Source organism: Gasterosteus aculeatus, chromosome 8 (genome assembly GCF_964276395.1).
Source record: "Gasterosteus aculeatus chromosome 8, fGasAcu3.hap1.1, whole genome shotgun sequence".
Lineage (NCBI taxonomy): Eukaryota > Metazoa > Chordata > Actinopteri > Perciformes > Gasterosteidae > Gasterosteus > Gasterosteus aculeatus.
Window position 1 is genome coordinate 10,814,059 of NC_135695.1, and position 13,787 is coordinate 10,827,845.

General features: G+C 41.4%; 1 protein-coding gene across 1 annotated transcript in view; it reads left to right on the plus strand.

The window, feature by feature from the left end:
- Nucleotides 1-1,518: 1,518 nt before the first annotated feature.
- The window catches only part of raver2 (ribonucleoprotein, PTB-binding 2), a 90,926-nt gene continuing 78,657 nt past the window's right edge, over nt 1,519-13,787 (plus strand). The window contains exon 1 of the mRNA XM_040184046.2: nt 1,519-1,830. Within this exon, the coding sequence (XP_040039980.2) occupies nt 1,549-1,830 (282 nt within the window). The 5' untranslated portion in view covers nt 1,519-1,548. The remainder of the gene's footprint in view (nt 1,831-13,787) is intronic.

Here is a 13,787-nt window from a genome sequence, read left to right on the forward strand (position 1 = left end):
AACTTGCGATGGACTGGCGACCCGTGCGGTTTGTATCCCGTCTCCCTCCCAACGCCAGCTGGGATGGACTCCAGCCCCCCTGCTACCCGCTAAGGGTGAAGCAGTTATCCAAATACTACAAGATTTATTTTCTGAAGAGCAGCTAATTGATTAAAAAACTCACATAGTGAGCTCATCTGTCATCGTTACAACTGGAAAGCCAGTATCATCGCCTTCTGGAGGAAAACACGTCCTTCGTGTGTGTTTCATCATGTTGAAGGAGAGTTTGATATGCAGTAAGAGTGTTTAGCTCACGTAATACTGAGCAGAATCAAGCTGATGCACGTGTTGAATCTTTCACAGGAAATATGAAAAAATATGCGGTTCATCCTCTACTCCCTCTGTTTGAAATGTCAGGAGATGCCCTTTTCTCTGCACGGACTCCCCGCTCTTGAGTGGACTTGAAGTGTGAACTCGATTGCAGCGTTCATACAAACGGCCCATTTACAGTCGAGGTGTGCGCGAGTTCCACCGGTTCAGCCGCTTGGCAACATGAGATAATTTTCACCCACTGACAACTGTGATTGTCTGGACTCCAATCTGCCAAGAAACACTTCACGCAGATGGCGAAGAAAGAGAGAACATGGAGGCCGGATGATGGCGGTTGATTTCACCGTCTCTTACGGGCCGCGGCGTAATCATTCTAAATATTTCCTCCGGTGGGTTGATGTGTTGCTGACATGTTTGTGGGCCTGCACGAGTGTGAATGCGTCCTACGAGTGTGTGTGTGTGTGCGCGTCTGTCAGCGACTCATGCAGCCTGCGGAAGCTACGTAGGCATTGTGAGGACTCGGCAGGGAGCTCAGCTGCTCCATTTGTGTTTGCCAGGAGCAGCTTTCCACCCACGGCGGGAAGGCGAGCGGGAACGGTTGGCATCCAATGGATGACTTGGGTAGAAAGGCAGGCAGCGATTCGTGGTTCTATTAATGGGGGGTAAACGGGAAAGCTACGCTGGTTTGGAGATATTCTCCATTGGAGGCCAAAAATACAGTTTACATATATAGAAAAACACTAGTGCATCTTGGTTGTCTTCTTTCTATTCGGCAAACAGACGACCCATGTGAACTATTACCAACTGCGCTGTCCCTATTTAACCTAAAAAAATTAATAAAGGATATAATGAAATCAATTTTCTTTAAAAAAAGTTTTGCATGGAGATTTATTTATTCTCTGCCGGATCCTTTATAACAAATGGTATAAAAAGAGGTATGTTTAACGTGGTCTTTATTCTTCCACTAACAGTGATGTGATTAATCCCAAAACATCACGTCCAACCAAACAAAATAAGCAGCAGTGAATCAAAACACACGGTGATTCTGCAGGTTGATGACACCTCCAGAGAATATTTAAATCAAAGAAAAATAAATACTTTTCAGCAATAAAGGAGTTTTGTGCGAGATGTTTAACCTTTCTCTCTTTCAGACCCGCCTTCCACCTGCTCTCCCCCCCTCTCTCGCTTTCTCTCCCTCCCTCTCTCCCTCTCTTCACACTTTTCACTCAGCCACTCAAGATGGCGGCAGCGCCATCCATCCAGCCGCCGGTCGTCCCCGCTCCTCTAGCCGGGGAGAGCGCACTTTCCCCGGAGATGAACAGCCCGGAGAGCCGGCACCCGGGGGATGAGGAGGCGGCGGCGGCGGCGGCGGCGAAGCCCTGCGACCCGGAGATGAGCTTCCGGGACCTGCCGGACCTGGAGCCGGAGGAGATCGAGAGGAGGCTCGCCAGAACTCGCCAGGAGCTGAGCAACAGGAGGAAAATCCTCATTAAGAACCTTCCGCCCGACACCACCAACCAGGTACGCGTTACTTTGGGGAAATAAGTGCGCCGCAAAGTAGTGCGTCGCACCGGCGCACTTTCAAAGTGTTGGCTGCGTTTTGTTTCGCTCTGCAGGACATTATTTATTAGAAGCCACGCGTCTAAAAAGAACTTGTCTTTAAAGTTACAGGTTCCTGGTGATCCAAAGGCTTTTGGCCAACCAGCTGTTTGTTTTTCTATTGGCGTTCAAACAAATAAGCTGGTGTCTAATTTATTACGCAGCCACGTGCCTTTACTGTCCTCTTCCAACCTAAATGCTCAGTCAAGCCCAATCGCACATCTTAAAACGGATGTTTTCTACGTAAACCCATTAACCTAAATCGTTTTCCTGATGTTTTGTGATCTGAATTGACTTTTAAACGTCCTGCGCACCTGCACCTGCTCAAAGGGCTGATGAGTTCTTTCTTTGCAGCGAGACGAGAGACGGATGAAGTCTCCTGCTTTTTGTCCTTCACGTTTACCTGTTAACACAAGTTATCAATGCACTTTTTCCGAAGTCAACCTTCAATATGATGTTTGGCAATATAATTTATTCACATTTGCAACTGCCACTAGATAATTGGATATTTTCACCGCATTGAGCAGTTGTGGGAAAAATGGTGCAATTAAATGCGTAGATGCTTTTTCCATTATCAGTTAATGTAACATCTGTTGTTGTTCTGCTTCTGCGTCGTTCCCTCAGCATACATTTTAATATCCAACGTGTACAATAAGAAACTGACATTTTACCAGCTCCTTTGCTGAAAGGAAAGTGTTCCGGACAATGAAATAAATCCCTCGTGCCACTTGTTTTATTTAATTATTGTTGCAGTTATTACTATTTCATCTACTTAAGGCTGTTGCAGTTTATTTTTGTAATACGCGAGTTCTTACACTACATGCTCAGTACATTCTTAGAAAGAGACCAACTGCCAAGGAGAACCTGGGCCTGCTGTTTGTGCGTTACGCTGCATTTATACAGATTATCACACGGTTCTGTGGCGGCGTGAGTCCCTTAAAAGGCTCGACGCTGCTGGTACGTTGGATGCCATGTTGTCAGCCTCGACAGTAATTTGAACTAGAAAATGCATTTCCTGCTGAAAATGCGTTGGAATGCAAAAAGCTGAAAGCTGAAATGAACTTTTTAAAATAGCTGAAAATACAGAAAGTTGAAGGGAATTTGAATACATTTGCTGAAATTATAGATATTAGAAAAGCTGAAATGAATTTGAAATTGCTGAAAATACAGAAATGGGAGAAGCTGAAAGGAATTTCAATAGATTTGCTGAAAAAGCAGAAATGAAAACAGCTGAAATAAATTTGAAATATTGCAAAAAAATACAGAAATGAATAGTGAAAAATTGCTGTTGATAGAGGCATAAGAATAGCTGAAATTATTTTAAAGAACTGCTGAAAATACAGGAAGTGGGGAAGCTGAATTTCAATAGATTTTCTAAAAACAGAAGTTGCAGGAGCTTAAATTTGTTTAAAATTGTTTGTAGTAATATTAGTAGTAGTATTAGTTATAATTGTGGTATTAGTAGTACTAGCAGTAATAGTAGGTTTAGTATCAATAGCAGTAGAAACAGCTGTAATACTATTAGCCATAGTCGTATTTGTAATAACATTAGTAGTAGTTGTAGTATTAATAGCAGTAGAAATACTAGTAGTATGGTAGTAGAAGTATCAGTTGTAGTACTAGAAGTACGAGTAATATTCGTAGTGGGAGACAGAATGTTTGTTATTCAAACTAAGAAGTTTTTAATTAATAGGCCTCATCACAAACATTACAGTAAAAATTCCCTCCATGTGGCTTTTATTTTGAAATGATTGGATTGGGTGGGTTGGGGGGGTGTAGATAGAGGGAGGGAGGGTGAGAGGGTGAGGAAGGGAGGGGTGGTGAGGAAGAGATAGAGGGAGAGAGAGAGGAGGAGAAATAGACAGACATACTGACTGACTGAGTGATTAACAGTAAGAAGAGGTCAGGGTGGAGGGGGGAGGGGGGAGGGGGGGCGAGTGTCTTTATCATATTGGTCTGTTGACAGAAAGCATAGCTGCGTCATGTGACTCCACTAATCACGTCATTGGAGCAGCTGTGAGTCACACACAGAGATACTGCAGCGTGTTTACGAGTAACCACGGCAACGGCGCACCTATTGGATTGGGTGGGGTGGGGGGGTGTAGATAGAGGGAGGGAGGGTGAGAGGGTGAGGAAGGGAATGGTGGTGAGGAAGAGAGGGAGAGGGGAGGAGAATTAGACTGACTGACTGACTGACAGTGATTAACAGTAAGTAGAGGTCAGGGTGGAGGGGGGAGGGGGGGCGAGTGTCTTTATCATATTGGTCTGTTGACAGAAAGCATAGCTGCGTCATGTGACTCCACTAATCAGGTCACAAGGAGCAGCTGTGAGCCACAGACAGATCCTGCAGCGTGTGAGTGCTCGTAACCACGACAACGACGCACCTGTGCGGCTGCAAAAGTGCAGACACAGGACAGCGAGTTACACAGAATCCACACCTCAAACAAATGAGAACCAGCTCAAAACTATAACAGCTATCTAAAAAATACGGCGTTTGTATGAGACCCAAGACTCTACCGAACGCGTGGATGTGTTTTTATGTCTGTCCGGTAATGAATACGGCTCCTATGGCCGTTGACAGAACGTGTACCTTGTGGATTTTTGTGAGAAATATGTCGGCAGATTTGTATTGGAGCCTATGGGGCTTTTGGCAGAGGTTGTGTCACTCAAACACTCCTTGCGCCAAAACTAAAAAACTCTGGGATTCCATGAACACATTAATCCAATCAGCACAACCATACCCTCATTAATCTGAAGAAATGAAGCCTCTAGAGTGTATACTTTGGCTGCAAGGACAGAAGTTCCATATTTTTTTAACCAGATTCCTGCGATGCCCCACACTCTAGCCGTCGAGCTCTCCACTGTAGCAGACGCAATACACACTCATGTAAAAGTCAGAAACGGAGCGAAAAACTAGTGAAACATAATCAGTGATTATGAAAAAAGTACAATAGATATCCACAAGCAGTTTTTTTCATAAAATAGTTTAGACCTGTGTCAACATTTGAAAGTTTAAATGGTGTCTGTAGCTGAAAGATTTGCGAAGCTGAAAAATCTGAAAGTTGAAGAAGTTTAGGAGGATTTGAAAGCAAACTCCATTTGAAAACCATGTTAAAATATTAATGATTATTGATTTATATAAATTCAAGCATAAGAGGTAGAAAGCTGAAAAGTCATAGCCCTCAAGCCAGAAAGGAGCTGAACATTTTAATATTTGAACGGTTTTAATAGCTGAAAGTGTGAAGGAGTTGAAAGGTGCCGCGGAAGAAATAGAAGATGAAGAATAAAGATTCGAAGAACAATACTTGGAATGCATCTCAATGCATTCCAACAACTAGAAAAGGCATTTCCTGCTGAAAATGCGTTGGAATGCAAAAAGCTGAAAGCTGCACTGAATATTTAAAAATAGCTGAAAATACAGAAAGTTGAAGGGAATTTGAATACATTTGCTGAATATTTAAAAATAGCTGAAAATACAGAAAGTTGAAGGGAATTTGAGTACATTTGCTGAATATTTGAAAATAGCTGAAAATACAGAAAGTTGAAGGGAATTTGAATACATTTGCTGAAATAAAAGATATTAGAAAAGCTGAAATTAATTTGAAATAGTTGAAAATACAGAAATGGGAGAAGCTGAAAGGAATTTCAATAGATTTGCTGAAAAAGCAGAAATGAAAACAGCTGAAATAAATGTGAAATATTGCAAAACAGAAGTTGCAGGAGCTTAAATGAATTTTAAAAAGTACAGAAAATAACAAAAGCTGAGATGAATAAAAAGAGGTTTAAAATTGTTTGTAGTAATGTTAGTTGTAATTTGGGTATTAGTACTAGCAGTAGAAGTCGGTTTAGTATCAATAGCAGTAGAAACAGCTGGAATACTGATACTATTAGCCATAGTAGTATTTTTAATAACATTAGTAGTAGTTGTATTAATAGCAGTAGAAATACTAGTAGTATGGTAGTAGAAGTATCAGTTGTAGTTCTACTAGAAGTACTTGTAATATTCGTAGTGGTTATAGTAGTATTTGAAAGAGCAATGCGCATTTCAACGAAACCACTTCATGGTTAAGGTACAGATAATCATTGAGGCTTTTAGTTTGTAATGGTGGAATTGGGTGAGGGGGGGTTGGGAGAAAGAATGTTTGTTATTCAAACTAAGAAGTTTTTAATTAATAGGCCTCATCACAAACATTACAGTAAAAATTCCCTCCATGGGGCTTTTATTTTGAAATTATTGGATTGGGTAGGGTGAAGGGGTGTAGATAGAGGGAGGGAGGGTGAGAGGGTGAGGAAGGGAGGGGTGGTGAGGAAGAGATAGAGGGAGAGAGAGAGGAGGAGAAATAGACAGACATACTGACTGACTGAGTGATTAACAGTGAGAAGAGGTCAGGGTGGAGGGGGGAGGGGGGGCGAGTGTCTTTATCATATTGGTCTGTTGACAGAAAGCATAGCTGCGTCATGTGACTCCACTAATCAGGTCATAGGAGCAGCTTTGAGCCACAGACAGATCCTGCAGCGTGTGAGCGAGTAACCACGACAACGGCGCACCTAATGGATTGGGTGGGGGGGTGTAGATAGAGGGAGGGAGGGTGAGAGGGTGAGGAAGGGAGGGGTGGTGAGGAAGAGATAGAGGGAGAGAGAGAGAGGAGAAATAGACAGACATACTGACTGACTGAGTGATTAACAGTGAGAAGAGGTCAGGGTGGAGGGGGGAGGGGGGGCGAGTGTCTTTATCATATTGGTCTGTTGACAGAAAGCATAGCTGCGTCATGTGACTCCACTAATCAGGTCATAGGAGCAGCTTTGAGCCACAGACATAGATCCTGCAGCGTGTGAGCGAGTAACCACGACAACGGCGCACCTATTGGATTGGGTGGGGTGGGGGGGTGTAGATAGAGGGAGGGAGGGTGAGAGGGTGAGGAAGGGAGGGGTGTTGAGGAAGAGATAGAGGGAGAGAGAGAGAGAGGAGAAATAGACAGACATACTGACTGACTGAGTGATAAACAGTGAGAAGAGGTCAGGGTGGAGGGGGAGGGGGGGCGAGTGTCTTTATCATATTGGTCTGTTGACAGAAAGCATAGCTGCGTCATGTGACTCCACTAATCAGGTCATAGGAGCAGCTTTGAGCCACAGACAGAGATCCTGCAGCGTGTGAGCGAGTAACCACGACAACGGCGCACCTATTGGATTGGGTGGGGTGGGGGGGTGTAGATAGAGGGAGGGAGGGTGAGAGGGTGAGGAAGGGAATGGTGGTGAGGAAGAGAGAGAGGGAGAGGGGAGGAGAATTAGACAGACTGACTGACTGACTGAGTGATTAACAGTGAGCAGAGGTCAGGGTGGAGGGGGGAGGGGGGGCGAGTGTCTTTATCATATTGGTCTGTTGACAGAAAGCATAGCTGCGTCATGTGACTCCACTAATCAGGTCACAAGGAGCAGCTGTGAGCCACAGACAGATCCTGCAGCGTGTGAGTGCTCGTAACCACGACAACGGCGCACCTGTGCGGCTGCAAAAGGGGAGACATGGCAGCAAGTTACACAGAATCCACACCTCAGACAAATGGGAACCAGCGAAAAACTATAACAGCTATCTAAAAAATACGGCGTTTGTATGAGACCCAAGACTCTACCGAACGCGTGGATGTGCTTTTTATGTCTGTCCGGTAATAAATACGGCTCCTATGGCCGTTGACAGAACGTGTACCTTGTGGATTTTTGTGAGAAATATGTCGGCAGATTTGTATTGGAGCCTATGGGGCTTTTGGCAGAGGTTGTGTCACTCAAACACTCCTTGCGCCAAAACTAAAAAACTCTGGGATTCCACGAACACATTAATCCAATCAGCACAACCATACCCTCATTAATCTGAAGAAATTAAGCCTCTAGAGTGTATACTTTGGCTGCAAGGACAGAAGTTCCATACTTTTTTAACCAGATTTCTGCGCTGCTTCAGCCTCTAGCCCGCGAGCTCTCCACTCTAGCAGACGCAATACACACTCATGTAAAAGTCAGAAACGGAGCGAAAAACTAGTGAAACATAATCAGTGATAATGAAAAAAGTACAATAGATATCAAGAAGCAGTTTTTTTCATAAAATAGTTGAGACTTGTGTGAACATTTGAGAGTTGAAATGGTGTCTGTAGCTGAAAGATTTGCGAAGCTGAAAAATCTGAAAGTTGAAGAAGTTGAAGAGGATTTGAAAAGCAAACTCCATTTGAAAACCATGTTAAAATATTAACGATTATTGATTTATATAAATTCAAGCTTAAGAGGTAGAAAGCTGAAAAGTCATAGCCCTCAAGCCAGAAAGAAGCTGAACATTTTAATATTTGAAGGATTTTAATAGCTGAAAGTGTGAAGGAGTTGAAAGGTGGCGCGGAAGAAATAGAAGTTGAAGATGAAGAAACTAGAAAAAGCATTTCCTGCTGAAAATGCGTTGGAATGCAAAAAGCTGAAAGCTGCACTGAATATTTAAAAATAGCTGAAAATACAGAAAGTTGAAGGGAATTTGAATACATTTGCTGAATATTTAAAAATAGCTGAAAATACAGAAAGTTGAAGGGAATTTGAGTACATTTGCTGAATATTTGAAAATAGCTGAAAATACAGAAAGTTGAAGGGAATTTGAATACATTTGCTGAAATAAAAGATATTAGAAAAGCTGAAATTAATTTGAAATAGTTGAAAATACAGAAATGGGAGAAGCTGAAAGGAATTTCAATAGATTTGCTGAAAAAGCAGAAATGAAAACAGCTGAAATAAATGTGAAATATTGCAAAACAGAAGTTGCAGGAGCTTAAATGAATTTTAAAAAGTACAGAAATAACAAAAGCTGAGATGAATAAAAAGAGGTTTAAAATTGTTTGTAGTAATGTTAGTTGTAATTTGGGTATTAGTACTAGCAGTAGAAGTCGGTTTAGTATCAATAGCAGTAGAAACAGCTGGAATACTGATACTATTAGCCATAGTAGTATTTTTAATAACATTAGTAGTAGTTGTATTAATAGCAGTAGAAATACTAGTAGTATGGTAGTAGAAGTATCAGTTGTAGTTCTACTAGAAGTACTGGTAATATTCGTAGTGGTTATAGTAGTATTTGAAAGAGCAATGCGTATTTCAACAAAACCGCTTCATGGTTAAGGTACAGATAATCATTGAGGCTTTTAGTTTGTAATGATGGAATTGGGTGAGGGGGGGTTGGGAGACAGAATGTTTGTTATTCAAACTAAGAAGTTTTTAATTAATAGGCCTCATCACAAACATTACAGTAAAAATTCCCTCCATGGGGCTTTTGTTTTGAAATTATTGGATTGGGTGGGGTGGGGGGGTGTAGATAGAGGGAGGGAGGGTGAGAGGGTGAGGAAGGGAGGGGTGGTGAGGAAGAGATAGAGGGAGAGAGAGAGAGAGGAGAGATAGACAGACATACTGACTGACTGAGTGATAAACAGTGAGAGGTCAGGGTGGAGGGGGGAGGGGGGGCCAGTGTCTTTATCATATTGGTCTGTTGACAGAAAGCATAGCTGCGTCATGTGACTCCACTAATCACGTCACAAGGAGCAGCTGTGAGTCACAGACAGATCCTGCGGCGTGTGAGTGCTCGTAACCACGACAACGCCGCACCTGTGCGGCTGCAAAAGGGGAGACATGGCAGCAAGTTACACAGAATCCACACCTCAGACAAATGGGAACCAGCGAAAAACTATAACAGCTATCTAAAAAATACGGCGTTTGTATGAGACCCAAGACTCTACCGAACGCGTGGATGTGTTTTTATGTCTGTCCGGTAATAAATACGGCTCCTATGGCCGTTTACAAAACGTGTACCTTGTGGATTTTTGTGAGAAATATGTCGGCAGATTTGTATTGGAGCCTATGGGGCTTTTGGCAGAGGTTGTGTCACTCAAACACTCCTTGCGCCAAAACTAAAAAACTCTGGGATTCCATGAACACATTAATCCAATCAGCACAACCATACCCTCATTAATCTGAAGAAATGAAGCCTCTAGAGTGTATACTTTGGCTGCAAGGACAGAAGTTCCATATTTTTTTAACCAGATTTCTGCGATGCCCCACACTCTAGCCTGCGAGGTCCCGCCTCTAGCAGACGCAATACACACTCATGTAAAAGTCAGAAACGGAGCGAAGAACTAGTGAAACATAATCAGTGATTATAAAAAAAGTACAATAGATATGAAGAAGCAGTTTTTTTCATAAAATAGTTGAGACTTGTGTGAACATTTGAGAGTTGAAATGGTGTCTGTAGCTGAAAGATTTGCGAAGCTGAAAAATCTGAAAGTTGAAGAAGTTGAAGAGGATTTAAACACGATCTCCATAGGAAAACCATTAGACGAAATATTCATGATTACTGATTTATATAAATTCAAGCTTAAGAGGTAGAAAGCTGAACATACATAGCCCTCAAGCCAGAAAGGAGCTGAATATTTTAATATTTGAACGGTTTAAATAGCTGAAAATGGGAAGCAGTTGAAAGGTGGCACGGAAGAAATAGAATAAGAATAAGTTGAAACTAGAAAATGCATTTCCTGCTGAAAATGCGTTGGAATGCAAAAAGCTGAAAGCTGAAATGAACTTTTTAAAATAGCTGAAAATACAGAAAGTTGAAGGGAATTTGAATACATTTGCTGAAATTATAGATATTAGAAAAGCTGAAATGAATTTGAAATTGCTGAAAATACAGAAATGGGAGAAGCTGAAAGGAATTTCAATAGATTTGCTGAAAAAGCAGAAATGAAAACAGCTGAAATAAATTTGAAATATTGCAAAAAAATACAGAAATGAATATTGAAAAATTGCTGTTGATAGAGGCATAAGAATAGCTGAAATTATTTTAAAGAACTGCTGAAAATACAGGAAGTGGGGAAGCTGAATTTCAATAGATTTTCTAAAAACAGAAGTTGCAGGAGCTTAAATTTGTTTAAAATTGTTTGTAGTAATATTAGTAGTAGTATTAGTTATAATTGTGGTATTAGTAGTACTAGCAGTAATAGTAGGTTTAGTATCAATAGCAGTAGAAACAGCTGTAATACTATTAGCCATAGTCGTATTTGTAATAACATTAGTAGTAGTTGTAGTATTAATAGCAGTAGAAATACTAGTAGTATGGTAGTAGAAGTATCAGTTGTAGTACTAGAAGTACGAGTAATATTCGTAGTGGGAGACAGAATGTTTGTTATTCAAACTAAGAAGTTTTTAATTAATAGGCCTCATCACAAACATTACAGTAAAAATTCCCTCCATGTGGCTTTTATTTTGAAATTATTGGATTGGGTGGGTTGGGGGGGTGTAGATAGAGGGAGGGAGGGTGAGAGGGTGAGGAAGGGAGGGTTGGTGAGGAAGAGATAGAGGGAGAGAGAGAGGAGGAGAAATAGACAGACATACTGACTGACTGAGTGATTAACAGTGAGAAGAGGTCAGGGTGGAGGGGGGAGGGGGGGCGAGTGTCTTTATCATATTGGTCTGTTGACAGAAAGCATAGCTGCGTCATGTGACTCCACTAATCACGTCATTGGAGCAGCTGTGAGTCACACACAGAGATACTGCAGCGTGTTTACGAGTAACCACGGCAACGGCGCACCTATTGCATTGGGTGGGGTGGGGGGGTGTAGATAGAGGGAGGGAGGGTGAGAGGGTGAGGAAGGGAATGGTGGTGAGGAAGAGAGGGAGAGGGGAGGAGAATTAGACTGACTGACTGACTGAGAGTGATTAACAGTAAGTAGAGGTCAGGGGGGAGGGGGGAGGGGTGGTGAGGAAGAGATAGAGGGAGAGAGAGAGGAGGAGAAATAGACAGACAGACTGGCTGATTAACAGTGAGAATAGGTCAGGGTGGAGGGGGGAGGGGGGGCGAGTGTCTTTATCATATTGGTCTGTTGACAGAAAGCATAGCTGCGTCATGTGACTCCACTAATCAGGTCACAAGGAGCAGCTGTGAGCCACAGACAGATCCTGCAGCGTGTGAGTGCTCGTAACCACGACAACGGCGCACCTGTGATCATTAACGGCTGCAAAATGCAGAGACATGGCAGCGAGTTACACAGAATCCACACCTCAAACAAATGAGAACCAGCGCAAAACTATAACAGCTATCTAAAAAATACGGCGTTTGTTTGAGACCCAAGACTCTACCGAACGCGTGGATGTGCTTTTTATGTCTGTCCGGTAATAAATACGGCTCATATGGCCGTTTACAAAACGTGTACCTTGTGGATTTTTGTGAGAAATATGTCGGCAGATTTGTATTGGAGCCTATGGGGCTTTTGGCAGAGGTTGTGTCACTCAAACACTCCTTGCGCCAAAACTAAAAAACTCTGGGATTCCATGAACACATTAATCCAATCAGCACAACCATACCCTCATTAATCTGAAGAAATGAAGCCTCTAGAGTGTATACTTTGGCTGCAAGGACAGAAGTTCCATCTTTTTTTAACCAGATTCCTGCGATGCCCCACACTCTAGCCCTGGAGCTCTCCACTCTAGCAGACGCAATACACACTCATGTAAAAGTCAGAAACGGAGCGAAAAACTAGTGAAACATAATCAGTGATTATGAAAAAAGTACAATAGATATCAAGAAGCAGTTTTTTTCATAAAATAGTTGAGACCTGTGTCAACATTTGAAAGTTGAAATGGTGTCTGTAGCTGAAAGATTGGCGGAGCTGAAATATCTGAAAGTTGAAGAAGTTTAAGGACGATTTGAAAACAATCTCCATTTGAAAACCATGTTTAAATATTAGTGATTATTGATTTATATAAATTCAAGCTTAAGAGGTAGAAAGCTGAAAAGTCATAGCCCTCAAGCCAGAAAGGAGCTGAACATTTTAATATTTGAAGGATTTTAATAGCTGAAAGTGTGAAGGAGTTGAAAGGTGCCGCGGAAGAAATAGAAGAAGATGAAGTTGAAGAACTAGAAAAAGCATTTCCTGCTGAAAATGCGTTGGAATGCAAAAAGCTGAAAGCTGCACTGAATATTTAAAAATAGCTGAAAATACAGAAAGTTGAAGGGAATTTGAATACATTTGCTGAATATTTAAAAATAGCTGAAAATACAGAAAGTTGAAGGGAATTTGAGTACATTTGCTGAATATTTAAAAATAGCTGAAAATACAGAAAGTTGAAGGGAATTTGAATACATTTGCTGAAATAAAAGATATTAGAAAAGCTGAAATTAATTTGAAATAGCTGAAAATACAGAAATGGGAGAAGCTGAAAGGAATTTCAATAGATTTGCTGAAAAAGCAGAAATGAAAACAGCTGAAATAAATGTGAAATATTGCAAAACAGAAGTTGCAGGAGCTTAAATGAATTTTAAAAAGTACAGAAATAACAAAAGCTGAGATGAATAAAAAGAGGTTTAAAATTGTTTGTAGTAATGTTAGTTGTAATTTGGGTATTAGTACTAGCAGTAGAAGTCGGTTTAGTATCAATAGCAGTAGAAACAGCTGGAATACTGATACTATTAGCCATAGTAGTATTTTTAATAACATTAGTAGTAGTTGTATTAATAGCAGTAGAAATACTAGTAGTATGGTAGTAGAAGTATCAGTTGTAGTTCTACTAGAAGTACTAGTAATATTCGTAGTGGTTATAGTAGTATTTGAAAGAGCAATGCGTATTTCAACGAAACCGCTTCATGGTTAAGGTACAGATAATCATTGAAGCTTTTAGTTTGTAATGATGGAATTGGGTGAGGGGGGTTGGGAAACAGAATGTTTGTTATTCAAACTAAGAAGTTTTTAATTAATAGGCCTCATCACAAACATTACAGTAAAAATTCCCTCCATGGGGCTTTTATTTTGAAATTATTGGATTGGGTGGGGTGGGGGGGTGTAGATAGAGGGAGGGAGGGTGAGAGGGTGAGGAAGGGA